Source organism: Mastacembelus armatus, chromosome 5, assembly GCF_900324485.2.
Source record: "Mastacembelus armatus chromosome 5, fMasArm1.2, whole genome shotgun sequence".
NCBI lineage: Eukaryota > Metazoa > Chordata > Actinopteri > Synbranchiformes > Mastacembelidae > Mastacembelus > Mastacembelus armatus.
This window is the reverse complement of record NC_046637.1, coordinates 16,861,741-16,882,141: the sequence shown is the minus strand read 5'-3', so window position 1 is coordinate 16,882,141 and position 20,401 is coordinate 16,861,741. Positions and strand designations below refer to the sequence as shown.

Sequence of the window (20,401 nt, the reverse complement as noted above, 5' to 3'; positions counted from 1 at the left end):
ATGGGATGGCCATGCCACTGACCAGCACCTGTTCTGGACTGAAGGAACCACCGGTGGTAAAATTTAAAAATTAAGGGAAAGTTCCGCTCCGACAAACGGAGAGCTGGAATCCCGCCGGAGGTCAGAACGGGCGGTGGACAGTGGATGCTCCATTCATTTAATAAGTGATTACAGTGTTATGAATCATTTCTTGTGTATGTCTGTTAAGTGTTGATTTATGTTTTTGGTATGTTTTTGTTCTGCGTCAAAGAAAAACCCTAGGTGTGTGTGTTTGGTAATCACGTGATCTTTGTAATCCCTCCTGGTAATGAGACCAGTGTGTCTGAGGGACAGACGCCAGATGATGAAAAAATAATCCTAAAAAAACAAAAAACAAAAAAGAAGAAAAAAAAAGAAACAACGAGAAAACTCCACTGGCTGAGGATTACAAACGTAAGTCTTCCTTCGGGAAGCCATATGGTTTATTAAGGAAACGACATGAAAAAATTAAGACAGTACTGAAGAAGTAAGCTCTGATTGTTAATGAGAAGCACGATAATGTTGTTAATGTGAACTAAGCTGTTAAATGAGAAGTACGCTATTGTCTATGAGGAGTAAGATGTTATTGTCTATAAGAAGTGAACTATTATTGTCTATAAGAACCGCCTTAGAATTTGTCCCATATCATGAACTGGGCATATGAATGAGGTGATAATTTTATAAGCTTTGTGGTGACTCCTTCAGTGTCTTGTATGCACAATGTGTGTACAATAAGGGTACGTTGCTCGGAACGAATGTGTCATACAAACTACCTGGCTGAAGAAAGTTACCCAAAGTTAGTGTTTGTCTGATAAGATCCGACCATACAATGAGATGGGAAGATCAGTGTGAATGAGAAACTATTGTGTGTGTGTTATAAGCCCAATGAAAGTGTAAGCACCATCCCCAGTGCTAAATGATGGTAGATAAATGGGTTAAAAATATGGTTATAGAATGTTGTCGAGAAGGAGAAGAGGAAGTGAAAGAAGGAAAACAAAGAAGGAAGAAATAAATTGGCACTCTTTTCAGGAGTGAGAAAGGGAGGCAGAAATAGAAGTAAGAAAAATCTGCTGCAGAATTAAGGGTAAAGTTAAAAAAGTGATGTTGAGGAGAATAAGAAGGACAAAAAGAAATGTAGGGTGAGAAAGTAGAAGTTATGTTTTGCAGGTTCGTCAAACTCCGATGGGGACATATCAGACCCACAACACGGCACCAGTGAGATCACAACAATTCACCGCTACGATGGACACCTTGGATGAAGCTGTGCGGACTGCAGTTCCTCTCAGAGTCTGCTGGTTTGAGATTCATGATACTGGACAAAAGGGGGGTGAGTGAGTCACCAGCTGATTATTGCACCCGCAAGGTAACTGTATTCGCTGCATACTCCGGATAATGCAGCATACAGTCACCTGTGGAAAACTGCATTTATAAATGTCTCAACCTGGCCCAAGGAGCTGCGTCATGATGTCATGTGTCGGCTGGGAAACAAAGACTGAAAAATGTATGGACACGTCTTACACGCAGAAAGGAACCGAGAGGAGTCAGACATGGACCAGGTAAAAAAATAAAATTCTCCGCTCACCAGCAGGAAACTACACAACCTCGCAGAAAGTATGGTATATAAACTGCTCTTGTAATACAGACGGCAGAGGACTTCTGCAAGGACGTCCTCTCTGGGCCCGTGATTAAACCTGAGATGATTCATCACACTTGTGGTTGTTATCTGAGAATTAGCAACTCTCAAACTTAAAGAAATTTCTACCACACCTCTCCACTGTCGCCAAGTGCTTGCTCATAAGGGAATTGTTGGGTTTTTAGTTTTAGTTTTTGTAAAGTGCCTTGAGATGATTTGTATTGTGATTTGGTGCTATACAAATAAAACTGAATTGAATTGAATTGGGGCGTGATAGTCAACCCTCCGGTAATAGGGTTTGGCTGCTGAGAGGAACCCCTTAGAGAGTTTGGGTTTTCCACCATACAAGGGCCGCGTGCCCGGTCCACTACAGCGTCATATGGGGCTAAATAGGCCACATTTGAGAGATGGTGCACGGAGAACGGCGTTTCTTCCGATTCTGTCTTTTCTCCATTTATTACTGGAGAGAAACTTGGCGTTTTGCACCATCAAAACATACGCTGCGGCTATTTTTTGGGATTGCTGTGCAAAGCAGCAATCCCAAGATATGTTCTTCGTTTTTTCTCTTTATTGTTGGGATTGCTGTGCAAAGCAGCAATCCCAAGATATGTTCTTCGTTTTTTCTCTTTATTGTTGGGATTGCTGTGCAAAGTAGCAACACCGTCGCGTGCAGCTCGATGAGGAGATGGGTGCTTCTACTTTTCTCAGCGATATCTTTCATAATTTCCGAAATATTCCAGGTTTTGTCGGAATTTTTTCCCATAGGAATGAATGGAGAGGACGTTAAAATCCCCTTTCAACTTTGTCCTCTTTGAGCCTTAACTGTGTCAGCATACTTTCAGCTAGAAACACCATTCGACCTTTAAACGGGTCAGAAGGCATTAATCTATAAGTCTTGTATACAGCTTTTTGATATCTATTACGGTTTTTCTTCAATCGCAGTTTAAGTTTTATGGTTTTTTTAGGAAATTTCTGAATTTTACATTGGTGTGTATGGGAGAGGGCTAGAGTGCGTGATGTCATCGCTAGAGTGGGAGAAGCTGTTAAGTTTAGGGAAAATTTTTCTCTCTAACTCGCCGTCACGGCCACAATTTTGACTCTTCATACACCATTTTCTCAAAAGTAGTAGAGATTTTTGTCTTCTTTCAGGCAATGCTTTTCTCATTTTCATAGGACCTACGGTTTTTCCACAAGGTGGCCTAACAGAGAGTGACTGCTCAATCTCTCATTCACTCCCATTCTAAAGATCTCTACAATTTTTGGAGAGAAACACAAATGAAGGGTGTTTCTAACTCGCCACCAATCCTTCATTTTTTGGAATATCTTCACAAAAAGTGGATCGGTCTCTTTGTTGAAGCCTCCTGGCACTGTTAGTGAAAGAATTATATTGATAGCACTTATAGTTTTTCTGTAATCCCCCAGTTTGTAAGGTGAAGTTTTCTCAGTTTCTCCACTCAGCGTGTGTAAAGTGCTGTCACTCCCCCTCTCACTCTGGCCTTTGATCACCATAGCAACTACTCAACACAAAGCAGCTCATTGCGCAATAGCAGCATATCAGCTGTCTATGTTTGGTAATTAAGAATGACAGGCTGCCAAATGTCCACTGCTTTTACACATGGGGATAACTCAATACCACCCCCCCACCCTCACCCCCACTCTGGGCATAGGTGACCATAGCAAATACATACAATGCATTAGCAGCATAGCATCTGTCTGTGGTTAGTAATTAAGAATGACTGGCTGCCAAATGTCAACTGCTGTTTCACCTGGTGACCACTCAGTACCACCCCCCCCACTCCCCACCCTCACCCCCACTCTAGGCATAGGTCACCATAGCAACAGCTGACAAAGCAATAGCAACATAGCATCTGTCTGTGGTTGGTAATTAAGAATGACTGGCTGCCAAATGTCCACTGCTGTTTCACATGGTGACCACTCTGTACCACCCTCCCACCATCACCCCCACTCTGGGCATAGGTCACCATAGCAACAGCTCAACACAAAACAATAGCAGCTGTCTGTGGTTGGTAATTAAGAATGACTGGCTGCCTAATGCTGTTACACAAAGGCACCATTCTCAGTTATTTAGAGCATTTTACTCTGTGGCTGTTTTACATGTCAGCCATGGTGTCATCTCCCAGCAGGCCATGTTTGGACTTTCAGAAGAAAAGTCTAGTCATATGTAGGAAGATATTACATTTTTGTAAATTTTAAGGAATATTCAAAATAAAGTCCAGATTCTTGTATAAGGTCCCAAGAGTCTCCTGCAGCACCTTGTCCTTTCAAAATAAAAGCCCTGAAATAACATTTTCTCAATAGAATAGCCCTGAAACAGCAACTCAATATTAAAATGGACGTTACCTATTGGCATACAGCTTCAGGTACCAAGTGAGGCCATTTTCCATGTCAGCCATGGCTTCTGACATGGTGAGACTTTCACAATAAAAGTCTACAGTTATTTATAGTAAGTTATTACATTTTTGTAAATAGTAAGGAATATTCAAAATAAAGTCCAGATTCTTGTACAAGGTCCGAAGAGTCTCCTGCAGCACCTTGTCTTTTCAAAATAAAAGCCCCGAAATAGCATTTTCTCAATAGAAAAGCCCTCAAACAGCAACTGAATATTAAAATGGACGTTACCTATTGGCATACAGCTTCAGGTACCAAGTGAGGCCATTTTCTATGTCAGCCATGGTTTCTGACATGGTGAGACTTTCACAATAAAAGTCTACAGTTATTTATAGTAAGTTATTACATTTTTGTAAATAGTAAGGAATATTCAAAATAAAGTCTAGATTCTTGAACAAAGTCCCCAAGAGTCTCCTGCAGCACTTTGTCCTTTCAAAATAAAAGCCCCGAAATAGCATTTTCTCAATAGAAAAGCCCTGAAACAGCAACTCAGTATTAAAATGGACGTTACCCATTGGCATACAGCTTCAGGTACCAAGTGAGGCCATTTTCCATGTCAGTCATTGTTTCTGACATGGTGAGACTTTCACAATAAAAGTCTACAGTTATTTATAGTAAGTTATTACATTTTTGTAATTAGTAAGGAATATTCAAAATTAAGTCCAGATTCTTGTACAAGGTCCCAAGAGTCTCCTGCAGCACTTTGTCCTTTCAAAATAAAAGCCCCGAAATAGCATTTTCTCAATAAAAAAATCCCTGAAACAGCAACTCAATATTAAAATGGACGTTACCTATTGGCATACAGCTTCAGGTACCAAGTGAGGCCATTTTCCATGTCAGCCATGGTTTCTGACATGGTGAGATTTTCAAAATAAAAGTCTACAGTTATTTATAGGAAGATATTACATTTTTGTAAATTGTAACGAATATTCAAAATAAAGACCAGATTCTTGTACAAGGTCCCAAGAGTGTCCTGCAGCACTTTGCCCTTTCAAAATAAAAGCCCCGAAATAGCATTTTCTCAATAAAAAAGCCCTGAAACAGCAACTCAATATTAAAATGGACGTTACCTATTGGCATACAGCTTCAGGTACCAAGTGAGGCCATTTTCTTTGTCAGCCATGGTTTTTGACATGGTCAGACTTTCACAATAAAAGTCTACAGTTATTTATTGGAAGATATCACATTTTTGTAAAGTATGAGGAATATTCAAAATAAAGTCCAGATTCTGTTGTGAGTTCCCATGAGTATCCTGCAGCTCTTTGTCCTTTCAAAATAAAAGCCTGTTTATAGCATTTTCTCAAAATAAAAGCACCCTCACTACAGTCGGTATTTCTCGATTATCGCAATCGGTCGATTCAAAACGTGCTTCGGCGACGCCGTCTGCCTCGAGCTTTTCGCGGCGATCAGCAATCCCAACGCAATTTCTTCAGAAATTGCATCGTCTAGTTCCTCATGCTATGAGGGGTTCGGTATTCAGTCACCCGCTCACAAAACACAGGCGGCGTCCCGTCGCACTTCCCCTGGCTCCGCAATGGGACCGGCTCTATCAGTATTCGCGGAGTGTCTTCAGATCAGGGAGGATCGCAGTGCGGCAGTTCTTTGTCCTAGGCATACATGCCTAAATGCATCACTAGTTCTTTCAGATTTAGAGTGATCACGCTGGAGAACTTCTTTCCCCCTCCCCACGCGTCTGCAGAGGAAGCTGCTTCGCATCTTTTCTGCCCAGTGCGCGCTCTGGCATATTATGTAGAACACGGCGGAGTTACGCCATTCGGTGCGCTTGTTTCTTAACTACAGAGAGTGTTCACTGGGTTCCCTCCTCTCTGCAGAACGTTTGTCTCACTGGCTATGTGACACCATTGCACAGGCTTAGTCCACATTGGGCAGGCATCTGTGCACACTCCACTAGAGGTGTGTCATCCTCCACGGCTCTCCTGCATGGTTTGTCAGAGGAAGACATTTGTGCGGCGGCCTCGTGGGCCTACCTGTGTTCCTTCGTGCGTTTCAATTTGCGAGATGTGAGCTTATCCCTCTCTCACGCTGTCCTGGGAGGCTCCCAGTCGTAATTAGCCTGGCAAACCGGTGTTTTGTTACACGAATGCAGAACAGGCATCCTTTTGTTTTTCAGATTAATATGAAACCAGTACTTATGCATTCCACCTGGTGCTTACTTCGCTTCGGGTCAGTCAGTTACTCGCATTTCCTTTGTTTTTCTTCTGGGTGGCCAGGCCCAGTGAGGCGTAGGGCATTTCTGGCTATCACCCAGAGGGCTGGGCACCAATGAGACAGAACGTTGGTTACGTATCGTGATCCATAATTCTGTGAATTGGGTGCAGACCTCTTGGCTGTGGGCCCCACTGGTCCCTTGAGCCAACTGAGGAAAAGACCGGTTCTTTTTCTTAAGGAACAGCTCGCCCGAACCACCGCCTCAAAAAGGGTGAGCTGTGGACGTGTGGACACTCGGTTCGGGCGAGGAAGGGCGTAAATTAATTTCTCTTTAGTGCGCAGGCGCGAAGAGGGGATATGACCAATAGCGATTGCCCAGAGGGCTGCGCCCAATTCACAGAATCTTGGGTTACGATACGTAAACAACATTCCACCATTTAGACTAGTAAAATTAGTGTGTACTCCAACAATGGTACAAGTCTCAGACCTACAGTATCTCACAGAAGTGAGTACACCCCTCACATTTTTGTAAATAATTTATTATATCTTTTCATTTGACAACACTGAAGAAATGACACTTTGCTACAATGTAAAGTAGCGAGTGTACAGCTTGTATAACAGTATACATTTGCTGTCCCCTCAAAATAACTCAACACACAGTCATTAATGTCTAAACCGCTGGCAACAAAAGTGAGTACACCCCTAAGTGAAAATGTCCAAATTGGGCCCGAAGTGTCAATATTTTGTGTGACCACCATTATTTTCCAGCACTGCCATAACCCTCTTGGGCATGGAGTTCACCAGAGCTTCACAGGTTGCCACTCTTCTCTTCCTCTTCCACTCCTCCATGATGACATCACAGAGCTGGTGGATGTTAGAGACCTTGCACTCCTCCACCTTCCGTTTGAGGATGCTCAATAGGATTTAGGTCTGGAGACATGCATGGCCAGTCCATCACCTTTACCCTCAGCTTCTTTAGCAAGGCAGTGGTCATCTTGGAGGTGTGTTTGGGGTCGTTATCATGCTGGAATACTGCCCTGTGGCCCAGTCTCCAAAGGGAGGGGATCATGCTCTGCTTCAGTATGTCACAGTACATGTTGGCATTCATGGTTCCCTCAATGAACCAGTGCTGGCGGCCTCATGCAGCACTCATGCAGCCCCAGACCATGACACTCCCACCACCATGCTTGACTGTAGGCAAGACACACTTTTCTTTGTACTCCTCACCTGGTTGCCGCCAAACACGCTTGACACCATCTGAACCAAATAAGTTTATCTTGGTCTCATCAGACCACAGGACACGGTTCCAGTAATCCATGTCCTTAGTCTGCTTGTATTCAGCAAACTGTTTGCAGGCTTTCTTGTGCATCATCTTTAGAAGAGGCTTCTTTCTGGGACAACAGCCATGCAGACCAATTTGATGCAGTGTACGGCGTACGGTCTGAGCACTGACATGGTGTGGCGCCTACCATGGATTGTACTAGCCAACGTGGGCATCCTGAAGAGGTTGAACCATCTCAGGAGGGACGAGCAGGAGGGGATATGACCAATAGTGATAGCCCAGAGAGCTGTGCACCAATGAGACAGAAGCATTGGTGGTAGGAAGTGCACATTGCCAGTGCTCATTTGCATATTTAGGTGTTCATTTTTTTTTTAATTCACAAATTAGGTCTATATTTTTTTCCCTCAAACTTGATAGGCTTTACATCTGTATCTAATTGCTGAGAGGTTTTCACATGTAATGACTGACTGATCCTTTTAAATGTGGCATTTTACTTTGAACTAACTCCTGCATGTACATCTTTGTCCATTAAATGTTTTCTAGGTTTGATGTGAACGTGTAGTTTGTTGGGCTGTTTACACCGTGACACACACACACACACACCTGAGTTGATAGACTATAGCAATGGCATCCAAGGGCATCAGAGCCTCTCCCTCTCACTGTCAAGCTGAAGTGCTCCCACTGGCTTCAGCAAAGACAAATGACAGCACAGGCATAGCAGCCCAATCAGCTTTGACAAACACAGAAGAGTCTCATTCTGGGAATATGGTTCAGATGTGGCTTGTGTGTGCTTTAAAGGAGTTTTCCTTTCACAGTGGAGGTTATGTTTTCATTAATGTCATGTTGTCATCAATCAATTATATAAATAGTCAGGACTCTTGCAGTATGACAGAAGATTTAATTCTACTTTGGTCTTCATTTACCATATATCCCCAGTAACACAAAATATCTGACAGGAGAGAATCTATACTCACTTTCTACCTTTGTGAAATAATGCCTCACAACCATCTTCATTCTTCAAACAAACACACAATGCTGTTCTGCCTGTCATAATGACCATCTAATTATACACCAAACACGTGGAAGCCCTCCAGGCTCTCAAAAAAAAATAAACAAGAGGCTTGGTAAAACAGAAACTTCATCATGTTTCATGTTGTCAGCCTTAGGCAAAAATGCTGCTCATTCCTCTACTCCCTTCAAAGTGGGGCCTGCTGTCAGCAGCTGAAGTAATGATGAAGCATAAAAGGATGACAGTTAATACTCATCAGAATTTTCACTATCACTGGATCATATTTTTTGCATTCTTATATGGCAAATATAATATCATGAATGGCAGAGGGTCATTTTTAATCTTTGGTAGTCCATATTGTTTACATCTATACATAGGAGCATACTTGACATACCTGATACATAAATCATTTCATTACTGACCAATAAGGTGCTTCAGTAAAAAGAAAAATGCCTTGCTCAAGTACAACTTCAGAATATCCAAAGGAGCTAGGGGTGCCTGTACATTCTCTCAGGCCTCCCTATCATAAGAGGAAAAGATGAGGCGAATGTGCATGTTCATTATATACTGCAATACTTTCAGCAAGCAGAGTTTCAATTAGTATCTATAATGACTTCAGTACAATTCCACAATATAACTGTAACAACAGACATTAGGAAAATAAAATGTGATATATATATGATACAACTAACACAAATTTAACAGATGTTTCTGAGTTTTCTTTGGATGTCGTTAAACACTTTTGTGTTGAGATCAATTATCTAAATACAATTGGGTGTCTCTCTGATATCTGATTAAAGTGTGCATATGCAGTACTTACGAAAGTGGTCTTTCCAGCCTGCTGCCAGTCGAGCCAATGATCTCCCCCAGTGTACAGAACATCTGACCCAGGAAATCCTTCACAGAAGAGAAAAGACCAGCAGCCAGTTACAGTACATTACAAGAGAGTAATGTCAAAATGAACAATGCAAAGAGATGATTATGACCAGAAAAGTATGATATTTAGCTTGTGTGTTGCTGTATTAAGGACAAAGAAGGAGTTCAAAAGAGCATCTGAATGCAATGTTATCACTTCTTAAATAACCCATTTGGGCTTCTTATCAGGCCATAGTTACGGCTTAGTAAGTCCCTACTCACCTACTACTAGTTCAGTAGGTCATTATCATCTAATACATCTCCACTGTTGTTGTTACAGTAAAGAAGGCAGAGTGTCCTGCCTAGTAGGTGCAATAGGCCCCTTAGTGAGGACAATATTTTTCAATAGCAAGACCACAGACCCCAAAAGATTCTCAGATATTTCCCATTGATGTCTGGATTGCCAATGCTTTTTAATAGATAATTATGCTGTCAGTAATGCACAAGTTTTACGAAAAGTTTTAAACCTCTCCAAATATTAAATACTTGTTTTTTCAATGGTAAAACTTAACCAAACTCTGAAATCACTGTGTGTATCCTTAGTGAAAAAGTATAATATTTATATTTTTAAATCTTCTCCAGTAACTGATTTTTTCCAGTTTTTGAAATAATAAAAAGCTTGGACTTGATCAGTGATGATTCCTGACAAAGTATACCTGGGAGAAGTAGGAAAAAAAACTTGATTATATTGTACAAATGACTTTTTTTCTGAAGTCTGGCGGAACTGGAGAGCCACTTGACAGTGAGATGAGACAGGGCCAAAACATTTCCAGGCTTCTGAGCAGGGGATGGACGGTATAGAGGGAAAAGAAAAAAACACTAGCAAAACAACTTAAACACTGAGACAGTGATTCCTTCCAAAGAAGTATAAAAGTTGCCCTAATAAAGAAAGGAGATTCTCATCTCCTGGGTTAGGGATGCCCATCTACATTATCAATGACAGGCAGGAGACCCCATAAAAAGCCCAAATATTTCTGGTCCATTTTTTAAAGACTGATTCAACTGAATTTTCACTGAATAAATTACACTATGGAGACAGTTAGATGTGCATTAAACATAAAAATAAAATAATTTTTGTAATATAATGTAGATTGTAGAGTTTAAATAGATAGTGTTTCTAAAAGTCATTATAGGTAAGAAATTACCTTTAATGCTTTTTTGGCTATAATAATGTAACATCCATAGATCAGTAGTGAAATGAACAAAAGTGAGCAGGTTGATTGAGAAAAAGGCACAACGTTCTGACACTCAGACTTAAAGTATTACAGTTGTAGAATAAGAGTTGAGATCTTCTCACTTTCCAGCCCAGAAGGTTTATTATTCACACTATCACACACATTGTGAGTCCCTTCACTTTCGTATGAATCAGTGAAGCAGCTGAATGCTCATCCAACTGTACAGTATGTTTAACTTAAGACCTTAGCTATGTTTGGGAATTGTCCAGCAGATAACAAGGAGAAATGAAATGCAATGATGTCAACCTACCTTCTGCTCATCCAGGTGGGGAGGCAGTAATGAAAGGCAGATGCAAGTCAGAGCATAGGCTGATAAAACATAATGAAAAAAACTCAAGCTGATATTAAGAAATACATTTATTATTCTGGCAATGTAACACAGTCAATGACTAATAAAAGGCTGCAATACTCTGCATAAAAACAGGGACGGAATTTCCTCAGTACACTGAGTTGTTTTGAACTGATGTAATTACTGTAACCAAACACTATGTATATTATTTAAACCCCAAAATCCTCTGGTTCTAAATGTATTTATGAACCATTAAACATTTTAAATGCAATTAAATCCAATTAGATTACTTGTAAACCAACAAAAAACAGTTAAATTTGTCAAAAATATAACTAAGTTTTATAACTTCTTTGTATTAGCACAGTGTCAGGGTAATGGGAATAGACCACTTTCATAACAGACTACTACTGCGCATGCACAGTAGCATACCTCTGGTACTAGTTCACCTACTACAATGTGGAATGCTTTTGCTGACAGTGTTAATAATTACACCTGTGTTATTCAAGCATTATAATGCAAAACACCTAGTGCGAAAACAGTCTATAAATAAATGGGGCAATTAGGACAAATAGGAAACAAAGATGAGTTGAAAAATTAAATGAGCTAGGAAAAGATTAGAATCCAAAAATTGCAACTCATTTTAGGAAATTTCTTTTGTAACCAGCTGATCGAAACCTATTAACCTTTATTTATTTTTCTGCATGCAATTTACATATTGTATAGTATTATTTATTCATAGACTGTTATATTTTTGTCTCTACAGATGCCTGATGATTTGTGCTGCTGCTTGGCAGTTTTGGCATAACATGTCACTGTTGAACACATTAAATATAATTTCTCAAAAACTGCTTACATGTTTTGAGAGGTTGCAGCTCCTGGTATCCACATTATACCTGCAATTTAAAAGAAGAAAGCAGACTCTAGGATGTGTTTTTAAAATACATACTACTGTCATCTATCCAGACATTCAATTGAAAAACAGACAGCAAAAAAAGGAAAACCTTTCTAACTTCACTTGTACACCTGTTTTGACAAGCAACACAGACATAATGAATAGCTCTTGTGGGAAAACAAAGATCTGGCATGGCCATTAAGTGATTAGATTAAATTATTCATTAGTTAATAATTAGATAATTATTAGTTAGATATGTGTAGTCTTATGTATTGTTTTATTGTCTTAACATCATGGTTCCTGGAGTTACATTGTTTCACTTCACTATGTACTGTATTTAATGTACATTGTTGAAATGACAACTAAAAGCTCTTTGGCTTGTATTGACTATTTTAGATATAAAATGAACATATGCATCTGCAGCAGTATTGAAATATAAGGAACTCTGGAATCAACATACATAAATTTTCTTCCTATCTAGTAGGATGCTACTACCAGAGGCCACTGTTTCCCTGAGGGCTTCCTCTTCACAGAAGTCACCAGGGGCTTCTATGACAATGATGTTGTTCACGTTTAACAAAGGAATACCACTCTTGTGTTGAATGACATTACTAAGACATCATGCATTGTTCAGCTTCTCATCTCTCTCTGGATCTCTCCTTTCTGCCTTTCTGCCCCATTTGTTTGCTGTCAACATCTTTCTGAAGTCCACAGAGGGGATTGAGGACAACACCGAGCTCTACAGATGCCGACTCCAATCTTTCCACGTCTCGGCCTCCATTACAGCACCACATATTTAATCTGACAATAATTAACATATTCACTGAAGTAGATGGAGGAGAAAGGTTCATAAAAAAAGAAAGAACAGTACTAAATCTAGCTATATATTACAATATACACCGATCAGCCATAACATAATGACCATCTTCCTAACACTGTGTACACAGGAGTCATTGTAGCAGTAGGTTGGCACTTGTGTCACTCTGCAGCTCACTGTGCATTTTCTGTGAATCTGTTTGATTTGATAGTTCCAGTGTCAGGAAGAGCACACATTTGTCCACCATTCAGTGAAAAACATATCAAAAGGAGTGAAAACCGTGATCAATTTTTTAAACTAATTCAATAGTCTCCTCACTCTTGTGATATCACCACATTTAGACCAATGTAGATAATTTCAAACATTGCAACAAAAATACAAACTAAATGGGATTTTTTTGAAAAGTATAAATGAAATTTGAAAGTTTTATCGACAGTAGGTTAACCTCGTCATGAGTGAGCCTTGGACACCCATGAGCCTGTCGTTGTTCACTGTTTTTTGTCCTTAGACAACTTTTGGTCGGTACTAACCACAGCAGACTGGGAACACCCAACAAGATCTGTAGTTTGGGAGATGCTCTGACCCAGTCATCTAGCCACCACACTTTGGACCCTGTCAGAGCCACTCAGATCCTTATATTTATCTGTTGTTACTGCTTCCAGCACATCATCTTTGAGGACTTAATGTTCACCTGCTGCTTAATACAGCCAAAGTGCTGGCAGGTGTCACAGTAACAAAATAATTAGTGTTATTTCACTTTATCTGTCAGTGGTCATAATGTTATGGCTGATCAGTATACAACATACATAGTGAGCCAGGGGAAGCAAAGCTAAAACAATAAAACATAATTTCTAAGAGAGAATAATGGGAGGACAAGCTTTGTATGTCCTTGGTTCATCTTCCCTGTTCTCCCTGTCTGCTACTGTCTCTCAAAACTTACATGTAATTTGAATCTGTAAGTTGTAAGCTGTCTGGGCTATGTTTAAAAACACTGGAAAATGTTCATAATGGATGTATTTCCAAAATATTCACTGTCACTGTTTTTATGGTTTATGTTTAGGTAATTCAAAACACTACATTATGTTTCATTTCAGAGTTGACTTCAAGATTAAGAGAGAGACTTTTTCAATATGTTTCTAAAGCCATTATCTTTTGTAGCATTACCCACGTGATTTAGTAGCTTAAAGCAAACCTGTCAAAGGTACCATAAAAAGCTAACTTGGCAGTGTTTATACAGTATATTTGCTAGTATTATTCTGAAACCATTACCTACTTACTTTCATCTGGACCCACAGTAAGATTACATAACATTTTCATGTCCCTTATAGGATGAATCTGAAACATGTCCTTTACTCGTTCCCCTCATCCATTTGCCCTGTTCTCAGTTTTATCCCTTATCTCTCTCCAATATTTTACCCCTCACTCTTGTGGCACAGTCATGGACAGGTGAGAACTGTAGGGATTGTGCTTGGTCAACAAAGAGACCACAGTTGCACCATGACATGAGTGACCAGCACATGCTGCATTATATAAAATGGGAATGCCAGTTCCAGAATTTTTTGTTATAAAATAATCTTGTGAACTCCATGTCTTCTAGCACGTGATGAGTGAGTGGGCATAAAATGATGGAGATATTTCTGAAAATGAAATCCAGTACCCACTGAAATCACTTCAATTGTCTGCTACTTTCTGGTTTTCATTTTTTTCTAGGTTTGGCATAAGGCAAGTGTCGAGTTTAAAGCAAGTAAGTGTCGGGCTTTAAAGAGAGAAATAAAAGCTGCAGACTAATGGAAATAATGCGACTAAGAGGGAATGCAAGAGAGTTACTGTACCATCTACTGTACATAAACCACCAAACATGGCACTGCAGCTTCCCAAATGCACATTCACTCTACCCTCCTGCCTCACACACATGCACTATATACACTTTCATTATACACCCTCAATGTAACAGCATTAATCTTCAATCTCTCTACTCTCTCATTTCAGTAGAAATCTCTCACAGCCCCCCACACTCGCTTTGTAAAAATCTCTTTCTCCAACAATGTCAAATTGAAGTCTGTGCCGAGCTTGGGTGGGATCAGATGAAATTATCACACAGTAGTATAAGCCTGTGAGCATTGGCCAAATGAGATTTGAGCATGGAGGATCAACAGAATCGCTATAAATCTAATGACCCTCATTTACATGGCAGGCGGCAGGGGAGCTGGAGGGCTTTGTATCAGAAATGAAGGTGAACAATGCAAACAGTTTGTGTTTTGATGCAGTGTAAGTCACTATCATATTTCATCATACTCCTCTCTTCTTTCATTTCTTTATGCAATCCCCCATAGTGGGATTCAGATCAGACAGTGTAAAACTACTTGGTCTTCTGTGGATTTAGATTTAGATCAGAATGTGCATGTAGGTATAGGGTGCATCACCCTTTGTACCAGAAAATCCTGTGATTCAGGTTTATTACAAAAAAACTTGGACTTCCTCTTCTATCGTTTAATGCCAAGACATTTACTCATACTGTACTTATAAAACTCTGCAGTAAGAACATTATGCCATGCAAAATGTTCTGCAAGGTAATTTAAGATGATTCATATAGTCACCACGGTGGTGATTAGTGCGCTGGAACCATATTACTTTATATAAGTGACAGCCAGAGAAAATCAACACTGTAATGAGAGGTTACATTTTTAACAACCATCATGATCCACCATCTGTGGAGGCATAATAGATCAAAGAAAGGCTAGACCAAGACTAAGTTTATATGGCGGTACAACTTTAAAACTTCCAAAAAGTGAAGTCCATGAACTATTTATGTATTTTGTTCACTGATCTTTCTAAGACAAAACAACCATTTTAGGTTTATTGTTGTCATTGTAATTAATTAATTAGTGTACACAATTTACCAATAGACATGTGAACTATACTGTAAATCATAAATAATAAAACTCATCATTATATATTACTAATGAGAAGTGCCTGAATGAAGTTGAAACTGTAAATTGCATGAAGGGTTTAAAAACATCGAGGCACAACTTTATTTAAGTGGTGTAAAAATAATAAATGGACATTTTTTACACATCAGTAAAAATGGTCTGCCATTACACATGTGGGTCTCTTTCGGCTTGTAAATACCATTTTTTTCAATTTGCACTTGATCACCATGATGAGATGGATCAGATTATATTCTCATGGTTCCCATGGTTATTTTGAGCAGCATTACTGGATAACTGAGTTCTGCCTCTGCAAATCATCATTCAGAAGGCAACAATACTCAGTGATTGAACCCATACCTCTCGGCATGATGGGCATTCATACAATTTGCTATATTTATCAAGTGTAATATCAAAAGCTCAGTGCTCTACCTACTTCGATGTGATCTTTAGGACTTGATGAGAAAAAACTCTGATGACAGGAGACATTTTAATCCCTTTGTTACAAAAACCTAATAAGCATTTCTTGACATTTTAAATGACAATGAACAGCAAAGTTATCGCCAAATTGTCATCTAGAGTTAAATCTGCTGTCTTCATCTGCTGTATATGAATAGAGTTAAAAATATTAGAAAAACAACAAATATAAAGACAACTGACTACTGAATATCTCCAGGAGCCCTTTGTCCCGGTGGTCCTGAGCATTTGTGGCCAGTGAGGAATTGTCTAGACTACTGGGACCTTTATTTCAATGTAAGTAATTCACAAGTTGTTTTCAGTTGAAGTAACATTATGTTGCCTTTTTGTTATGTTGAGGATTGTGTTTATACTGGTCTGAATACAGCCTCAACTTTAAGTCAGGAAGGAGGTTAATTACATGTGTTCTGTTCACTTACAGTCAAGGGCTTTGCATTTAAAAAACTGTTCTGACAGATAGACCTCAGGACTCATCCTGAGCATAGTTGCTTCATTCTGGCTATATTTATTGGTAAACCTGGAATATTTGTCTTATAGATCCTGACCAATCTTGTCTTGGCATCCAGAGCTCTAAATAATTAATGAAGTTGCTGCTGCTGTGCCATCCATGTGTAAAATTACACACAGCCCCACTGTCACCTCTTGGTTCCGTCAAGTAAAGCCAAGAAAATTGTCCTACATCTGTGATTAGAAGTGGTATGAGTATGAGGTCCAAATGTAAATAAACAGACTTGTGCCTGTAGAAAATTGCCTAAAAACTGCATTTGTGTTGGATTTTTCACTGTGCCTGTAGGAATATAATATAATAACAGTAATAGTAATATAGTAATATAATACAACCCAAAGAGTTTAACTTCTTGAAATACAAAAGTTTCAACAATGAGAATGACTCATGTTTATGATGTTCTTTAAAACTATCAAAACAAATGACCCAATCCAGCGTCTTCATGTGCCGGTCCCAAGTCTGGATAAATGCAGAGGTTTGTGTCAGGAAGGGCATCCGACGTAAAATCTAAGCCAAATCAAACATGTGAATCACAAATATGACTTCCATATAGAATTGGTTGCAGCCCGGGTTAACAATGACCACCACTGGTGCTGTTGACTTACTGGGTGCCAGTGGAAACTGGACTACTACTGTTGGTCGAAGAAGGAGAGGAGGAAGGCATGTTCGTAGGCAAAAAGAGAAGAGGAAGGGCAGGAATATAGGACTTAAAGTTGGAACTTTGAATGTAGGGACTTTGTCAGGTATAAGTAAAATAAAATAGAGAGTTAGCTGATATCATGGAGAGAAGAAAGGTGGATATCTTGTGTGTTCAGGAGACCAGGTGGAAAGGTAGCAAGGCTTATAGATTAGGAGCAGGGTTCAAGCTGTTTTATCCTCCTGAGACCCAGCCCACTGACTTGTGTCCCTTTTAGTGGACAGTTTGTTCACATCCAAATGGTCCTATGGTCCGCTACAGTGGACATGCTATAAAATTAAAAATAAAAATAAATTTAAAAAAGTCTAAATTGTAACATGTTTTTTTAACCAGAAATAGGTAGGAAATTACAAAAACAAGAAATTGGAAGACACTTATTTTCCTTGGTTCTCAGGAGGATATCATGGTGTGGATGGAAAGAGGAATGGAGTAGGAGTTATCCTGAAGGAGGAGTTTGCTAGGAATGTTCTGGAGGTGAAGAGAGTGTCAGAGTGATGAGTCTGAAGCTGGAAGTCGAAGGTGTGATGTTGAATGTTGGTTATGCCCCACAGGTAGGATGTGAGTTAGAAGAGAAGGAGAAATTCTGGAGGGAGATGGATGAGGTGATTCAGGGTATCTGTAGTGGTGAGAGAGTGGTGACTGGGGCAGACTTCAACGAACATGTTGGTGAGGGAAACAGAGGTGACGAGGAAGTGAGGGGTAAGTTTGGTATGCAGGACCGGAATGCAGAAGGACAGATGGTGGTAGACTTCACAAAAAGGATAGAAATGGCTGTAGTGAACACATTTTTCCAGAAAAGGGAGGAGCATAGGGTGACATATAAGAGTGGAGGCAGGAGCACACAAGTTGATTACATCTTGTGCAGACATTATAACCTGAAAGAGATCACTGACTGCAAAGTAGTGGCTGGGGAGAGTGTAGCCAGACAGCATAGGGTGGTGGTGTGTAGGATGACTCTGGTGGTGAGGAAGATGAAGAGGACAAGGGCAGAGCAGAGGACCAAGTGGTGGAAGTTGAAAAAGTTAGAGTGTTGTGTGGCTTTCAGGGAGGAGCTGAAACAGACCTGAGGTAATCTGGAAGAACAGGAGGTTCTTCCAGATTACTGGACAGCTACAGCTAAAGTGATCAGGGAGACAGGTAGGAGGGTACTTGGTGTGTCATCTGGAAAAAGGAAAGAGGAAGTGTTAAGTGTTAAGAGGAAAAGGTTGGCTAAGAAGAAGTGGGACACTGAGAGGACAGAAGAGAACAGACAGGAGTACAGGGAGATGCAGCGTAAGGTTAAGGTAGGGGTGGCAAAGGTCAAACAAAAGACATATAAGGATTTGTATGATAGGTATGATAGGTGTATGATGATGTACAGGTTGGCGAGGCAGAGAGACAGAGATGGGAAGGATGTGCAGCAGGTTAGGGTGATCAAGGACAGGGATGGAAATGTGTTGACAGGTGCTGCAAGTGTGATGGAAAGATGGAATGAATACTTTGAAGAGTTGATGAATGAGGAAAATGTCAGAGAGCACAGAGTAGAAGAGGTGACTATTGTGGAGCAAGAAGTAGCAAAGATCAATAAGGATGAAGTGAGGAAGGCGTTGAAGAAGATGAAGAGTGGAAAGGCAGTTGGTCCTGACGACATTCCTGTGGAGGTATGGAAGTGTGTAGAAGAGGTGGAAGTAGAGTTTTTGACTGAGCTACTTAACAAGATCTTGGAGAGTGAGAGGATGCCTGAGGAATGGAGGAGAAGTGTACTGGTGCCCATCTTTAAGAACAAGGGAGATGTGCAGAGGTGTGGAAACTACAGAGGAATAAAGCTGATGAGTCACACAATGAAGTTATGGGAAAGAATAGTGGAGGCTAGACTGAGGTCAGAAGTGAGCATTTGTGAGCAGAAGTATGGTTTCATGCCAAGAAAGAGTACCACAGATGCAATATTTGCTTTGAGAATGCTGATGGAGAAGTACAGAGAAGGCCAGAAGGAGCTGCATTGTGTCTTTGTAGATTTGGAAAAAGCGTGACAGGGTGCCGAGAGAGGAGCTGTGGTTTTGTATGAGGAAGTCTGGAGTGGCAGAGAAGTATGTTCGAGTGGTGCAGGACATGTATGAAAGCTGTAAGACAGTGGTGAGGTGTGCTGTAGGGATGACAGAGGAGTTCAAGGTGGAGGTGGGACTGCATCAAGGATGAGCCCCTTCTTGTTTCCTGTGTTGATGGACAGACTGACAGATGAGGTTAGACAGGAATCTCCATGGACCATGATGTTTGCAGATGACATTGTCATCTGTAGTGAGAGCAGGGAGCAGGTGGAGGAAAATCTAGAGAGGTGGAGGTTTGCTCTGGAAAGGAGGAGAATGAAGGTTAGCCGCAGTAAAACAGAGTACATGTGTGTAAATGAGAGGGACTCAAGTAGAACAGTGAGGTTACAGGGAGTAGAGGTGAACAAGGTGGAGGATTTTAAGTACCTAGGGTCAACAGTCCAGAGCAATGGAGAGTGTGGAAAAGAAGTGAAGAGACATGTGCAAGCAGGTTGGAACAGGTAGAGGAAAGTGTCAGGTGTGATGTGTGACAAAAGAGTGTCAGCAAGAATGAAAGGAAAGGTGGACAAGACAGTGGTGAGACTAGCGATGTTGTATGGTTTAGAGACAGTGGTACTGAGAAAAAGACAGGAGGCAGAGCTGGAGGTAGCAGAGCTGAAGATGTTGAGGTTCTCTCTCGGAGTGACGAGGATGGATAGGATCAGAAATGAGTACATCAGAGGGACAGTTCATGTCAGATGTTTTGGAGAAAAAGCCAGGGAAGCCAGATTGAGATGGTTTGGACATGTTCAGAGGAGGGACAGTGAATACACTGGTAAAAGGATGCTGAGGTTAGAGCTGCCAGGAAGGAGGCCTAGAGGAAGACCAAAGAGGATGTTCTTGGATGTAGTGAAGGAGGACATGAGGATAGTTGGTGTGGATGAGGAGGATACAGAGGATAGGGTTAAATGGATGCAGATGATTCACTTTGGCGACCCCTGAGGGGAGCAGCCGAAAGGAAAAGATGTTTTACTGGTTACTGTTACAGTGTTATGTGTTTCATTCTTATGCTGGGATTAGATGCACCAATTGTTATCTTCAAATATTCATAAAACATACTTATA

At 40.4% G+C, this 20,401-nt stretch overlaps 1 protein-coding gene across 1 annotated transcript in view; it reads right to left on the bottom strand.

Annotated features, from left to right (window-relative positions):
- The window catches only part of LOC113130084 (copine-9-like), a 196,336-nt gene that overhangs the window by 111,740 nt on the left and 64,195 nt on the right, over window positions 1–20,401 (bottom strand). The window contains exons 5-7 of the mRNA XM_026306388.1: window positions 11,813–11,852; window positions 10,921–10,923; window positions 9,341–9,417 (exon numbers count right to left, since the gene is read on the bottom strand). Of these exons, the coding sequence (XP_026162173.1) occupies window positions 9,341–9,417; window positions 10,921–10,923; window positions 11,813–11,852 (120 nt within the window). The remainder of the gene's footprint in view (window positions 1–9,340; window positions 9,418–10,920; window positions 10,924–11,812; window positions 11,853–20,401) is intronic.